General features: G+C 37.3%; 1 protein-coding gene and 1 long non-coding RNA gene across 2 annotated transcripts in view; one reads left to right on the top strand and one right to left on the bottom strand.

The window, feature by feature from the left end:
* cerkl (ceramide kinase-like) overlaps positions 1 to 14,789 on the bottom strand; it is an 81,598-nt gene that overhangs the window by 15,634 nt on the left and 51,175 nt on the right. Inside the window, exon 6 of the mRNA XM_051906855.1 lies at positions 3,840 to 3,914. Coding sequence (XP_051762815.1) covers positions 3,840 to 3,914 — 75 coding nt within the window. The remainder of the gene's footprint in view (positions 1 to 3,839; positions 3,915 to 14,789) is intronic.
* Positions 1,766 to 14,399, top strand: LOC127519282 (uncharacterized). Its single transcript, XR_007931765.1, has 3 exons — positions 1,766 to 2,299; positions 2,814 to 2,853; positions 12,768 to 14,399. It is a non-coding gene; the product is annotated as an uncharacterized LOC127519282 (long non-coding RNA).

Below are 14,789 nucleotides of genomic sequence, written 5' to 3'. Positions count from 1 at the left end.
TCCTGCTGAGATAGCGAGTGTACCGCGGTGCACAGAAAAGGTGCCAATCTCGGCGAACAAAAGAAATTCAACACTCGTTCTTAAAACTCACACCTCCCTTTAGTCAAAAGCTATGAGTTACACTACCATATGGCTCAATTCTGTAGACTTAATGATGAGACGCATTCTCTCACACGTGGAGGTCAGATCGGGGTTAATCATCCGAGTCTGCAGCCAAGCGAGAACAGAACTGGGCCGGAGAGTTTCAGGCACACCAGTTTTGAGAGTTTGTCATCCGATATTGTCACACAATCCAGTTTTGTTATTTTAAAGGGATAGTTCACCCAAAAATTAACATTCTGTCACTTACTCACCCTTATGTTGTTCCAAACCTGACTTACTTTCTTCTGTAAAACACAAAAGCTAAAACTTTTAAAGACTCCCTGTGGTGGAAATCAAGTTTTTAGTGTTGTTTATATGTAATATGATGGCGAACGGGAACATGGTTTGTGTAACATTAGCAACACATTATTAGCTGTTTGATAAAGTAAGCTAAAGGCTAATCATATCAAATACCGTTATGTGTCTGACATTGTTGAGAGCCATACATAAAACGCATTACCATTCTGATACATTGACTTGCCTGTATAATTCACTCTTCCACTTCTTCTGAATTTGGTTCAAACATATATGGCTGAATTAAACCAGTATTTCCACTTGCCATTGTGAGGCGTTTACTACAGTAAAGTTGACCAAGTGGATCTCTGAGTTGGTGTGAGTGAGTGGAGGCGGGGCTAATTTGCATATTCATGGGTCCATGTATACTAAATGAAGTGAGGGTGTAGAGTTACAAGCTATTTTAAACCATGAATACATTTTAAATATGTCATACTGGTGATCAAAGATGAGTTTTAAGGCATAAAATTATTGACTACGGGGAGACTTTAAGGGTGCGTTCACACTTGTCATGTTTGGTTAGATTAAAACGAACCCTGGTGCGATTGCTCTGTTAGTGCGGTTCATTAGAACATGTGTGAACGCTGCCATCCAAACCCTGGTGCGCACAAAACAAGCGGACAGAGACCGCTGAAAAGATGGGTCTCGGTCCGCTTCCAAATGAACTCTGGTGTGGTTCGAATGATATATGAACGCAACACGGACCAAAGACATGTAATCGAACCAAAAACAGGAAGATGATACCCTAAAAATGACAGAATCCTCACGCATATCGGTTTTTCGTCATAGTCACGAGTTTGCCCATGACAGGCGTCTCCCACGCAGCAGATCGTTTGTGTGTATGACGGATGGATTCCCGCCGCTGTTTTGACTCCTTTATACATTTTATAAGCTCTTCACAGGTTCCCAGCCGGCCAAAATACCATCATATGCAGGCTACACACACACAACAAGCGCATTTACCTCAGCACACAGCATTGTTTTGGATGTTCGGTAAGTTTTGTCTCAGAATTGGCAATACGTCATAAAATCCGACCAATCAGGTTGTGAAAGTATCCCTATGCCTTTAGGTTCGGTATCTTTTGGTTCGGTAATAAAATTGCCAATCTGAACGCTAATCTACGGAGCCCCGGACATGACATGCAAGAAAAAAATAGTAGGCTAAAATGTGTGCACGATTTACTATTTCGTTCCCTTGTTTTACTAAAATGTGCGCACGATTTACTATTTCGTTCCCTCAATTTATAAATCATGCGCATGATTTATAAATCGAGGGAACGAAATAGTAAATCGTGCGCACGTTTTAGTAAATCGTGTGCACGCTTTAGTAAATTGAGGGAATGAAATAGTAAATTGTGCGCACAATTTAATTTTTTTTCTTGCATGTCATGTGCGGGGCTCCGTACTAATCGGACCAGGACTAAATGGGTTTTTTTCTTCTTTGGTCCAGACCAAATGAACCGAACTACAAGTGTGAACGCACCCTAAGAATGTTTCAACTCTTTTTGTCCATACAATGAAAGTCAATGGGGACCAAACAATATTGGACTCCATTAACTTTGATTGCATGGAAAAAACACTGAGCTATTCTTCAGTATATTTGTGTTCCACAGAAGAAATAGTCATATAGGTTTGAAATTTCAGTCTTTTCTTCACACAAAGCTATCATACGACTTAAGAATATAGTGCATCAGTCATATGGACGAATTTTATGGTGCTTTTTGTGTTGTTTTTGTACAATTTGAAGCCTGGTTGTCAATGAATGGAAAAAATGTGAAAAATGTGAAAATTCACAAAAAAAAATTCTCTTTTTGTCCTCTACAGAAGTAAATAACACCATACAGCATTCTGGAATGACATGTGGGTGAGTAAATGATGACAGAATTGATTTTTGGGTGAACTATCCCTTTAAATTTCAGTCTGTATTCAGTCAATATTCACGCAAAGCTATTGTATGACTTCAGTAGTCTTAGAATATAGTGCACAAGTTATATGGACTAATTATATGATGTCTTTTAATTGTCACTATGGAAAAGAACTATGTGAAGATTCCATGAAAAGTCCCATTTTGTCTTATACAGAAGTAAACAACAACAACAAACATCATGCAGTATTCTGAAATGACATGAGGCCGAATAAATGACAGAATTTTTATTTTTTAGGTGAACTATAAAATTAAAATTTTACTTTGTTCTTCACACAAAGCTATAATATGACTTCATGAGAATTAGAATATAGTGCATTAACCATTTGGACTACTTTTATGGTGCTTTTTATGCAGTTTTTTCGTATATTTTTCAAGCCTGATTGTCAATGTATGAAAAACAACTATATTAAGATTCCCTAAGAAAAATAAAATACTTTTTTGTCTTCTACAGAAGTAAATAAAAGTGTACAGCATTCTGAAATTACATGAGGGTGAGTAAATAATGACAGGATTTTCAATTTTCATGTAATTTTTGAGTGAACTATTGCTTTAACCTATCTATGAAGCCTGTGACTGGAAAACAAAATATCACCAAATAAAAAATGTCAGTAATCCACATAGAACAATGATAAAGTAACAACAAAGAACCTCATTAACCCGAACACATCTGATTCGGTAATTCTATTGTGCGGTTCTGATTGTGTTTATCCCAATTGTAATTCAGCTGTAAAGCTAAATTTTTGCCAGTATGTGTTCTTTCTCTTTTTTTGGAGGATGTGAGCTTAGCTTGTGAGTGTAATCCCCTGACACAAGCCAAATCCGCTTGTCTGTTAAGCTAAGCCCAGGAGAGCTTGCACAGTCGACACAATGGCCCAGACATATTGGTGCTAACTTCAAAAACGCCTCACAGACAGACAGACAGATAGGAACAAGCAATACTAAAGCCAAAGCGAACACTGCCAGCCAGAAGTAACACTTCCAACGACGGCCCACAGCCATGTCAAAGAAGCTCGGGCGTTCGTGGCGGGACCGTACGGGTGATTGACGACAGACGTATCTCCACCTCTCTCGGGACTGTCTCTCGTTTCATGGGACCTGTTAACCATGATCTCCAAAGCTGGAGAGGCAGAGCCCGCGTGGGGGGTTTGTCTTCTCTCGGCCCCCATAACAACAGCCTGTGCACTCTAATTAAACAACAGATTACAGAGAACCACCGCACACTCTGCCATTGGGATGTACGAAAAAGAGAGAGAGACTTCCAAAGGGTGAAAAAATGAAACCATTGCCCCTGCACACATAACTCAGTGGAATTGAAAAGTAAATACGAATACCATTTACATATTATTATCATGTATATTTGTGCTCCATTAAGTCCCGTGGTTCCTCAAGGCCTTACTGTTAGCGCACAGGCAGCTGTAAGGCTGGAGAATCACTAGAAGCTCATGCATGAAGGAGAGAAAGAAACTGAGATAAATACCCATGATGATGTGCAAGGCTGCAGTCACGGCACGTCTTATTCCATGCACAGAGCACGCCACCACGTCAGTAGAACCTATGGAAGGATAATTACACACGTTTTAACTCTTTAAGGAATAGTTAGTGATCAAGCTCAAAAAAGAACCAAAAATGTAGTTCATATGACTTATGAACTACAAATTAACACAAGCTTTACTCACCCTCAAGCCATCCTAGGTGTATATGACTTTCTTCTTTCTGATGAACACAATCGAAGTTATATTAATAAATATCCTGACGCATCCAAGCTTTATAATGGCAGTGAACGGGATCAATGAGTATGAGCTGAAGAAAGTGCATCCATCCATCATAAACATACTCCACACGGCTCTGAGTAGTTAATAAAGGCCTTCTAAAGTGAATCGATGTGCTTTTGCAAGAAAAATATCCATATTTAACAAGTTATAAAGTAAAATATCTGGCTTCCACCAGACTGCCTTCCGTATTCAACTTAGGAAGAAAGCGTAACTGACGTAGTGTACGCGTTTTGAACTGCGAGAGGGGATACACTTTCTTCGTACGTTGAATACCAAATATTGAAGGCGGTCTGGCAGAAGCTAGATATTTTACTTCATAACTTGTTAAATATGGATATTTTTCTTACTCAAACGCATCGCTTCGGAAGGCCTTTATTAACGCCCCGGAGCCGCGTGGAGTATGTTTATGATGGATGGCTGCACTTTCTTGAGCTTCAAACTCATTGATCCCGCTCACTGCCATTATAAAGTATGGATGTGTCAGGATATTTATTAATATTTTCCGATTGTGTTCATCAGAAAGAAAAAAGTCATATACACCTAGGATGGCTTGAGGGTGAGTAAAGCTTGGGGTAATTTTCATTTGAAAGTGAACTAAGCCAGAGAACAATGACATGTTGGTCTGTTTGTCACAAAAAGTTATTATACAGCTTCAGAAGACTGAATCAAGCACATGAGATAAACTTCATAGCACGAGGAGTTGTGGGCAATATTATGGTGAATTTTACAAAAACTGTCAAGAAATTGTCGTATCCCCCACCCCCAACCGCCTAAAATCAAAAGAAAAAATGTTATATTATAAAAAAAATATTATCTTATATACAGCAGTGGCCAAAAAGTGATGTCCAGCTTAATTGACGTCCGGCTTATTGATCCTTTCTCTTCACCCTTTATTCAAATATTATTAAAAATTTGTTGAAGATTTTGTAAGCATATTGCATAGTTGTTGCTTGGAGTCTTTTTTTTTTTTATTTGTAATAACGCAATGAAACATGTCAAATTGTTCAGACATAATTTTTTGCCCAGGCTGTCATACAAAGAAATTATGAGCACATACAAAAACAAGAGAGAACCAATGAAATATTAATAATTGACTGTTTTATTCAGTGTATGCTTTTTCCTGTCAGCTGTAGCCTTTTTTTTTTTTGCCAAATAATTTTGTCAGATAAATACCTTAACCAAGCTCAGTGTGTTGTTCTTACCTCATATTTAAAATATTTAAAAATACATATAAAATATTTTCCTCATATTTTGATGGTATATTCGAACTTGTAAGATCATTATAACAAATATCACTTTTGGCCACTACTGTGTGTCATATAATTAATACAACCACATTATATAAATATGTATTATATTACACTGAATGAGGTATTTCTGCATAATTGTCATGAAAATATTTTCAAAATTGTCTTAATGTTTAAAAAATGCAGCATAAAATTTTACTGAGATGTAATTTAATGTATATGGGACGGCAGGTTTTCTTGTTTGTTTGAAATGTTTTACCTTTAGTTCAACAGACACTTTCTTCCTGTATTCTATTCATCTCTGACATTATGTATATAGTTCTTATCTTACACATATATACATATATAGATGTATGCTTATTTTTATTTTTATTATTCTATTCCATATGTGTTTCTTTCTTTCTATTGTATTTCTGTTTTATAATTGTTATCAGTTATGTTGAATTAAGTCAGTCAAAATTTGTTTTTGTTATTGCTGGTAACTGTGCTCGTAATAAAATTACAATAAAGTATTGATCAAAAAAAAAAAAAAAGCATTCCAAGTCTTCTGAATCCATGCGATAGCTTTGTGTGATTATCAGTAAACAATGACATACATTTTTGTGGTTTGTCACACAAAGTTGTCATATGGCTTCAGATGACTTGGAATATAGCCATTTTGTGTTGCATTTTTAGAAACATTAAGACAATATTATGAATATTTTCATGACAATTACGCAAAAAAAAAAAAAACTTCATGAGCTTGAGTCAGGGTAAGATGCATTAAGATTCATCAGTAGCCTGTTTTTCAATAAACAGTATACAGATTTGGATTTGCATTTTGGGTGAATGGTTCCTTTAAGTGGACTTATGCATTCCATAAACAAGCAGCCTTTCTATTTTGATCAATTCTGTTCTCCGCGCAGGTGATTTTGTGATAAAGCTTTTTCTCGTTAGACACACGCTGATGCTGATGCTATGAGACCATCTGAATGCTGTGGCATATGGTCCCATGATGTTTGCTATAGTGTGTATCCCTGCACAGACACTGTTTACTCTCAGTGAGTGATGAGATTCCATTAAGAATGGCTACAGAAACGTGAAAAAATGTAGCTTTGCTTTATTATAGTAGACTCTCTCCCCTGCATATCAATGTTCTCAAGCACCTGCTACAGAGGACAGAATGGGAACCTTTCCATTCAATTTCTATTCGACCAATCACGGCTCACTTAAAGTCCCCATGAAATCAAAACTGAAGTTTTTTGGCTGAATATGTTAGCCTTAAGGTAATCTAGTGTGCTCCAAAACAATGACAAAATTCACATTTAGAAGAAGTGTTCAAAACGTACAGTCTCTCACTTCCACCAACATGGATCAACGATTTTGATGACATCATTTTGCACTTCAGATTCTTATCAGATTTTCTGTCCAATCAAAAGCTCTCGGGAATCTGAAGCGCCCGCCTCCTACATTATAAATAGATGCTGAAGCTGCAGCTGAAATCGGTCACCTGTTTATACAATTACTATTTTCTATAGGGTGAATGGCACATAATGCACTAAATAGGGGATAGGAAACGATTCAGACAGTCCACTGGGGCGAATGAAGTCTGGTTCCGTGTTAATGTCCCGCCCTGTCTTCCTTTTTCAGTGGAAATTACGTCAACACATTGAATAACACTGTGTTTCAACGCACTTCAGTGGGCATTTAAAGTCCGCAATAATCTATGTGCTTTATGCACAATTTTCTTTCTTTAGCATGTTTTCTTTTCAGAGCATAATATTAGAACATGAACATGGTATTTATACTGCACTAAATCTATTTACTTCAGGAAAGTACATACTTTTGAGTGTGTAGTGAGAGTATGCTACTGTTGTGACATACTGTAAAGTATTTTAGTAGACAAACTTCATAGCACAAGGAGTTGTGGCAAATATTAGGGCTAATCTTACAAGAACTGTCAAGAAATAGTCATATTTCCCCCCAAATTAAGGTAATTATATATTAAATTATATTATTATATTACGTAAGCAATAAGATACGAGAGGCTGTGCTGTATCGTGAATAAGTCACAGCTGAAGGGCCTTGTTAGGCATGACGTGAAGCGGAGCTGAACCCCTTCAGTCATGACTTATTCACGATACAGCACTAGCCTCGAGTACCTTATTGCTTTTTTATAAAACGGTTACCACACAATACAAATATTAAAGCCAAAAATATGTATCAGTGCAACTTTCATGAAGTAAAATCACTAAAAACCTTCCTTCCGCCGGAAAAAATAGTCCCTGACCGTGAACAGCAACAGAAGTTACATTATTACGCCATTAGATGGCGGCAAAGATTGTCTTTATGAGTGTGTCAGTCAGTAGCGAAGACTTTTACATTGAAAAGACTGAATTGTTGTGAACACGGAACAAGACGCAACTGACAAATTCTTTGACTAGCGCTGTCAGTCACGGGAAAACCCCTTAACTGTTAAAAGGACAAGATAATACATCGGACATTTAAACAGATTTTTTATTATGAACATAGGACTGATCTGAAGGAAAATGCTAAATCTGAATGCAGGTAATAAACTCGCTCACTCGATCTCTTTCTCACAATACTCTTCTACATAATACAGTAAGCCTCAATGAACAATATCAATGAGAACAAACATATGTTTACGTTGCTAAGAGTGGTTGCTAAAGGTGTAGTGATACTCAGAACCGTTGGGTGAAGCGGTCATAGCCGTGTTTTATCGTGAATAAAACACAGCTATTGAACAATCAGAATCAAGGACAGGAACTAACCGTTTTATAAATTATATTATATTACATTTTTTCTTCTGCTGAACACAAAAGAAGATATTTTGAAGAATGTCGGTAACCAAACAGTTGATGGACCCCATTGATTTCCATAATATGGGAAATTTTTTTATTAAAGTCAATGGGGTCCATCAACTGTTTGGTTACAAACATTCTTCAAAATATCTTCTTTTGTGTTCAGCAGAAGAAAGTAATTCATACAGGTTTTGGAACAACTTGAGGTTGAGTAAATGATGACAGAATTTTCATTTTTGGGTGAACTATCCCTTTAAATGGATTTGTGCATTTCCTAAACAAGCAGCCTTTCTATTTGGATCAATTGTATTCTCTGCACAAGTGATTTTGTGATAAAGCTTTGTCTCATTAGTCATACATTGATGCTGATGCTATGAGACCATCTGAATGCTGTGGCATATGGTTTGTAATTTTGTATATTCGAAATAGATTTGCCTTTCTAAAGATTCACCCATCAAAAAATATCAAACACCTTTGGAATACTGTTTTCAATGTACTCTAATTTGGAACACCCTAGTTCTTGTCTTGCACACTGTTTAGGACTAGTATGTGAGTTGTAATGCAGCATTGATTTAAAACAGCAGCAGTTTCGCCCATCTAATGAGTGAGGTAAAGTTAATCATTACAGGATGAGGACTTTGTTAAAGGGCATTAATTTAAGTTAATATCGCCTTGTGCCAATTAAGGCGGTTTACATTTCTGGCAGCTTGCGAAGGGAGAACAGGTGTGTGTATTTGTACTGATTACTACCAGAGACAAACAGCAGAGAGAGGCTTGTCCTTGTCGGGTGAGTAGGCATTTCCTTTCATGCAGTTATCTGGCCAGTGTGTTTGCTCAGATCAACAGGGTATGAAAGCAAATGTCTGTAAATGAGAACAGGACGGAGGTGTTGGATGAAACCGTTCCCTCCCTTTCTGACGATGGAGACAGCCAGGCCTACAGTGCTGGACATGCACTCACACTCCAACTGAATTTGGCTGCAAGTAAATGTCCCTCTTCCCACCTACCAGGTCACTGGTAATGTAGCCCTCCCTCACACACACACACACACACACACACACACACATCCATGATGCTTCCTGGCCTCTCTGGGAGTTTCCATATGTTGTGATGATTTCAACACAAAAGCCAGGCTTTGAGCCTCAGCTCAGTAAAGGTAACAGCGTCTGATGGACTGAGTTCCAAAACCCAGAGATCTGCCTTACTACTGCTGTTGCTACTAGGGATCGCCATTTGAAACATTTTGTTTACTCAAGTACTCGATAGATTAATCAGGGCTGTGTTTCCTAAAAGCATCGAAGTCTAAGTTGATTGTAGAACCATTGCTACCAGTGGTCTCTAGGATCAACTTAGGTAACATTTTTCGCTATTTTTTTCCCCAAGCATATCTGAGATTTCTGCGGATTATCATAATGTGTGCACATAAATATATTTGCCCCATATTAAAGGATTAGTTCACTTCAGAATTAAAATTTCCTGATAATTTACTCACCCCCACGTCATCCAAGATGTTTATGTCTTTCTTTCTTCAGTCGAAAAGAAATTAAGGTTTTTGAGGAAAACATTCCAGGATTTTTTTCCATATAGTGGACTTCAATGGGGTACAATGGGGTTGAAGGTCCAAATTTCAGTTTCAATGCAGCTTCAAAGGGCTCTACATGATCCCAGACGAGGAATAAGGGTCTTGTCTAGCGAAACAATCTTTATATAAATTTATATTCTTTTTAACCACAAATGCTTGTCTTGCACTAGTGTCCACAACTTCACACATTACGTAATCACGTTGGAAAGGTCATAAAAAGTATATACATTTTTATTTTATTTTTTTATAAAATGACTGATCGTTTCGCTTGATAAGACCCTTATTCCTCGGCTGGGATCGTGTAGAGCCCTTTGAAACTGCAATTTGGACCTTCAATGTGTTGACATAATTTTCATTGAAACAGGAAGACAGAGTGGGACATATCGATCAGCTCCTCCTCTTTTTTTAAAATGGCCAATAGCATTTTGTCTATATCACAGCTCAGCCAGAGCCGTTGAGCTCGGTAAAGCCTCAGTTTCCTCGTAATCTCTGTTTTTCCTCCTAATCTCCTCCATATCACTTTAAAATATAGCATCCTGTGCAGAATTCAAATGGGTCCAAAATGTTTTGCATATGGTCCGTTCTGTGCTATCGTTTCTCTGGACTGGAGCAGACCGTGTGCGCGCTACAGCAAAACCAGACTTCATTCGCCTCAATGGAAAGCATATTTACACTGTCTGAATCGTTCCCTATCCTCTATATAGTGCACTATATGCTATTCACCATGTAGAAAATAGTAAATGTGTGAACTAGTGACCGATTTTAGCCACAGCTTCAGAGTCTATTTATAATGCAGGGGGCGGGACTCTTCAGATTCTAGAGCGCTTTTGATTGGACAGAAGATCTGATGAGAAGCTGAAGTGCAGGGTGATGTCATCAAAATCATTGATCCATATTGGAGGAAGTGGGAGACTATAAGTTTTGAATGTTTATATCTTCTAAATGTGAATTTGTCATTGTTTTGGAGCACACTGGCTTCTAGAAAACAGTAAGGCTAACATATTCATACTAAAAGCCAAAAAACTTCAGTTTTGATTTTATGGGGACTTTAATGGTATTCTTGTGTTCATTCACTCTCATTTCAAAAACACAAGTTCATATAATCGAGGTAATGGACACATTTTCACGTTTTCATGACTCATTTTTATTTAATTTATGCTGCCTCTAATTTAAAATAAAATGTCCATCATATTATTACATTGTCTGTAAGAATAGAAGTAAGAATTAGACATTTCCCTCACTGCAGTAATAATAATGAGATTTATTGTATTGTTGTAACAAGGATTTTAGGAATTTTATTTATTTGGATTTTAATTTTTATTTGAAATACAGTGAACCCCCAAATTATTTATTTTTATTTTTAGATTATTTTAATTTTTTGTATACAATATTGTAGTTTCATTGTTCTGAATTTACTTTATGCTGGTTTAAAAAAAAGTACACTAATGAAAATGGCATTATGGTCATTTTTTTGTGCTTGTCACTAACTCAAATAAAGACAGCTAATAAAATTGTTAAAAATAAAAATTTAATAATAAAATTAAATAGAATTTTAAATAGATTTTAATAATTTCTGAGACATTTCTCTCACGCTGTTCGTCATCTTTTTCTTCAGTTCATCGCAATGCATTATGGGTTTGCCTTCTCAGCAAAGTATTTATGTGATGATGCTTTAGAATTTGGCCTAAAGAGCGTACAGTATCTTTCCTTTTGAAACAGCCTTCTCATCAGGAGTGTGCATATGATGCCTTAAAATACTGTCTACGTAGGCAGCTCGCTAGGTTTTGGAACGGAGCCGACTCACTCCCTGTCGTAAACGGCAAGCTGTGGCTTTGCTATGTTATAGCAAAGCGAGTCCTACAGGGATAAATTCTGGTGCAAGGCTTGTGAGAAACTGTAATATAAGGAGTGCTTGGTCTCCCGCCAATTAAAAGAAATATAATGAATGCAGTTACTTAACAGTCTCAGTGAGTGTGATATTAAAATCTCATTATCTGAATGCTAAAATTACCATTTATCGCACAGATCTGGTAAAGCCCACTTGAGGTTCGGCGATGTGTTGTCTTTCAACGTTGTATTCAGACAATGACTGTTTTTTAGCGTTTGACATTGATCGTTTTGTTCTTTTGTTGTTGGGTGGTGTCTGCAGTGCCGCTGCCGTGCGGTAACTCTATATTTCAAGCATGCATCTGCCTCTCCCGCAAGGCTCAGAGCAACAGCCTGTGCCAACATCATCGGGAGTTCCATATATTACCCATCTCCATTCCAGAACCTGGTGACGAATGGTGCTAGCGCCCAGATATTAGAATAGGGGGGCGAATAGGAAGGAAGGGGGCTTTGAAAGAGCGAGAGAGAGAGAGAAAAAAAATTGTCCTTGGAAGTGCGAGCACTTCTGCAGAACAATTAACTTAATTAAGCAGACAGCATGAATATTCATAAGGCAGTTAATGTCTCCCTCATCCAGGCAGATGAATGTGATGCAATGACTCGCTAGTCAAGCATGTCTAAGAGTCTCGTGGAAACTGCACCAACATTTTGGTTCTTTGCCTGGAATATCAAAGAAATTAACAGTCCCCCTGAAACCCTTAAAAGCAGGCAAATTAATTAGAAGCCTGCAATTTATATGCTATACGTACCGAGGAGTATATACTATGGTGCATAGAGAAAGCCTTTAATTGGGCAGGGCACTGCGTTTCTCAATGTTTATCCTGCATCATGTAAATAAGGTATTTGAAACACTCTTTGTAATTAGTTTTATCTTTCAAAAAACTTGAGTGCGCTATGAATATTGACAGAAAGGAGCATAAAAATATGACAAATTAAAGTGTTAACGAAACTAGTCTGTTTTCCAGCTAAGATAATTAGATGTCGATGTAGCTGCTATTCACGTATATTTTATTGGTAATTACTTGCAGTAAATCACTGTAGTTGATGCAGTACATGGGTGTTTTTGCAAAGCTGTAACAAAGAGAGTGATTTGACTCCATTTTCTCTGTCCCTAAGGATTGACCTGGGTCTGATGTTGTCACCAAATGACACATCCAAACCTGCGCAGGGAAACGGCAAAGGCGGGGGGTCGTTTTTTCCCCTTCGCATTTGTGACAGGAAACTGTTTACAAATACTCCCGTGGGATTCGGCACTAATGAAGAGAAACCATGACCCCGGTACGGTCAGTTTGCAGCGGGTGCAGAGTTGGAGGGCTTCCATTGCTCCTAACAACAGCACTCCATTTTGCTGTGCCTGAAATGACAAGTGAAGGTCAATCTCTTGGACGAAAAAGTAGGGGCTGCTACCGTACCAATCTACCCTGCTCTCCCCTCCTCTTCCCACCTCGGTTTGGCAGCTCTTTGGGGTTGGTCTGTGCCACAATCCCGCAAAAAAAGAGAGAAAATATCTGAGCTTAGTCAGTCCTGTGTGAGCGTGGACAATACGCAGGGCTCTGGGCCGCTGATCCAAGGCCAGTGGATCCCGTTTCAAAGGCAAATCGAGGATGCTCCATTTCAGACACTCTTGAAGGCAATTAACTCTGTGTGCGAGTGGGCCATTCAGAGGCCTGACTGTGATTAAATCAATTTGATAATGATACACTCGCTTGCTGCTGTTATGAGCTGCCTGTTTGTTTTCGCTAGAGGAGTTTCAGAACACAATCAAACTAAATCATTCTGACAGCACAGAAACTAGAGACCAAAATTACTACAGGGTTTGATTTTTAATTGGCAGCACGCCTCTGATTGTTTTAGTGCAGGAATGAAGCATAAAAAGTCGCATGGTTTACCCACAAGACTGTTGCTATACATTATCATATTTTATTACTAGTCATATTTTGACATGCTGTGATTATCAATTATAAGTTTTATTTCAGTTTCTTCTCTTAAATACATCATGGAGTCAACAGTGTTTTGTGGGTTTTAGTTCTTATCTGCTTTGAAGAAATCTTTTTGTTAGTGTACTGCCTGATCTAAAAAACACACACACATATAATATATATTAATTATTTATTATAGGATTATTTCAAAAGCACACACACACACACAGACATATCTTTTATATATATAATATATATACGGTTCTTTCTAGTTCTCAAATCTGATTGGCTGAGAGCTGTGCGATATTCTAGTGATGACAGCACTCCTACCTTTTCACCGTTTGTATCACTCCGCTATATCCACTGTATTTTTTACAAATACTACACTTTTTGTACCACAAACTGTAGTTTTAAGAGTTTTTTTGGGCGAGAATGTAGTTGTTTAGACCTGAAATATGTGACTCATATTTAATCATAGCACCTATATTACAATTTGTTTAGATGTTTTCGGAGATGCGAGCTCCAGGCCGGCAGCAGCCGTTCAGTGCTCGTGTACCCACCGAGAACAGCTTCATCTCAGCCAGTGCTTCGGGGATTTGCCGCTGGCTTTTATAGTGGTTGAACACGAGATATAATTCATTTTGGGTACATAAAACAGGCAATCTTTGGTATTTTTAATCTATTGCTTGTTCCTGAGCAAATCGAATTGAGCCATGTTAAATTTAATAATTTAATATTAAGTCTATATTTAACTTACATCCTGTAGAGCACTGCTTTTGTACGTTTGACTGAATTGTACAATTGTGTTTATTTCCTATTGTCATTTATAATCGCTATTGTTGTTAATTTAAATATTGTTGTTCAATAAATATATTTTTATATAAATATGTTGTATTAGCTATTGAGAAAAGGTCCGTAATACATAGTCATATCGCACGGCTACTTGTGTGATATTGCTCATATATAAATATATATGTGCTCATATATGTATATATGTGTGTGTATGTATGTATGTATGTATGTATGTATATATATATATATGCATATGTGTGTGTGTGTGTGTGTGTATGTGTGTGTGTGTGTGTGTGTATATATATATATATATATATATATATATATATATATATACATATACATATACACGTGTGTATTTTTGCTTTTGAAGTAATAATATATATAATAATATATATGTAGTTAAATTAAATATATATACAAAACC

The sequence above is a fragment of the Ctenopharyngodon idella genome, chromosome 9 (genome assembly GCF_019924925.1).
Source record: "Ctenopharyngodon idella isolate HZGC_01 chromosome 9, HZGC01, whole genome shotgun sequence".
Taxonomy (NCBI): domain Eukaryota; kingdom Metazoa; phylum Chordata; class Actinopteri; order Cypriniformes; family Xenocyprididae; genus Ctenopharyngodon; species Ctenopharyngodon idella.
This window is presented reverse-complemented; position numbering and strand designations above follow the sequence as displayed.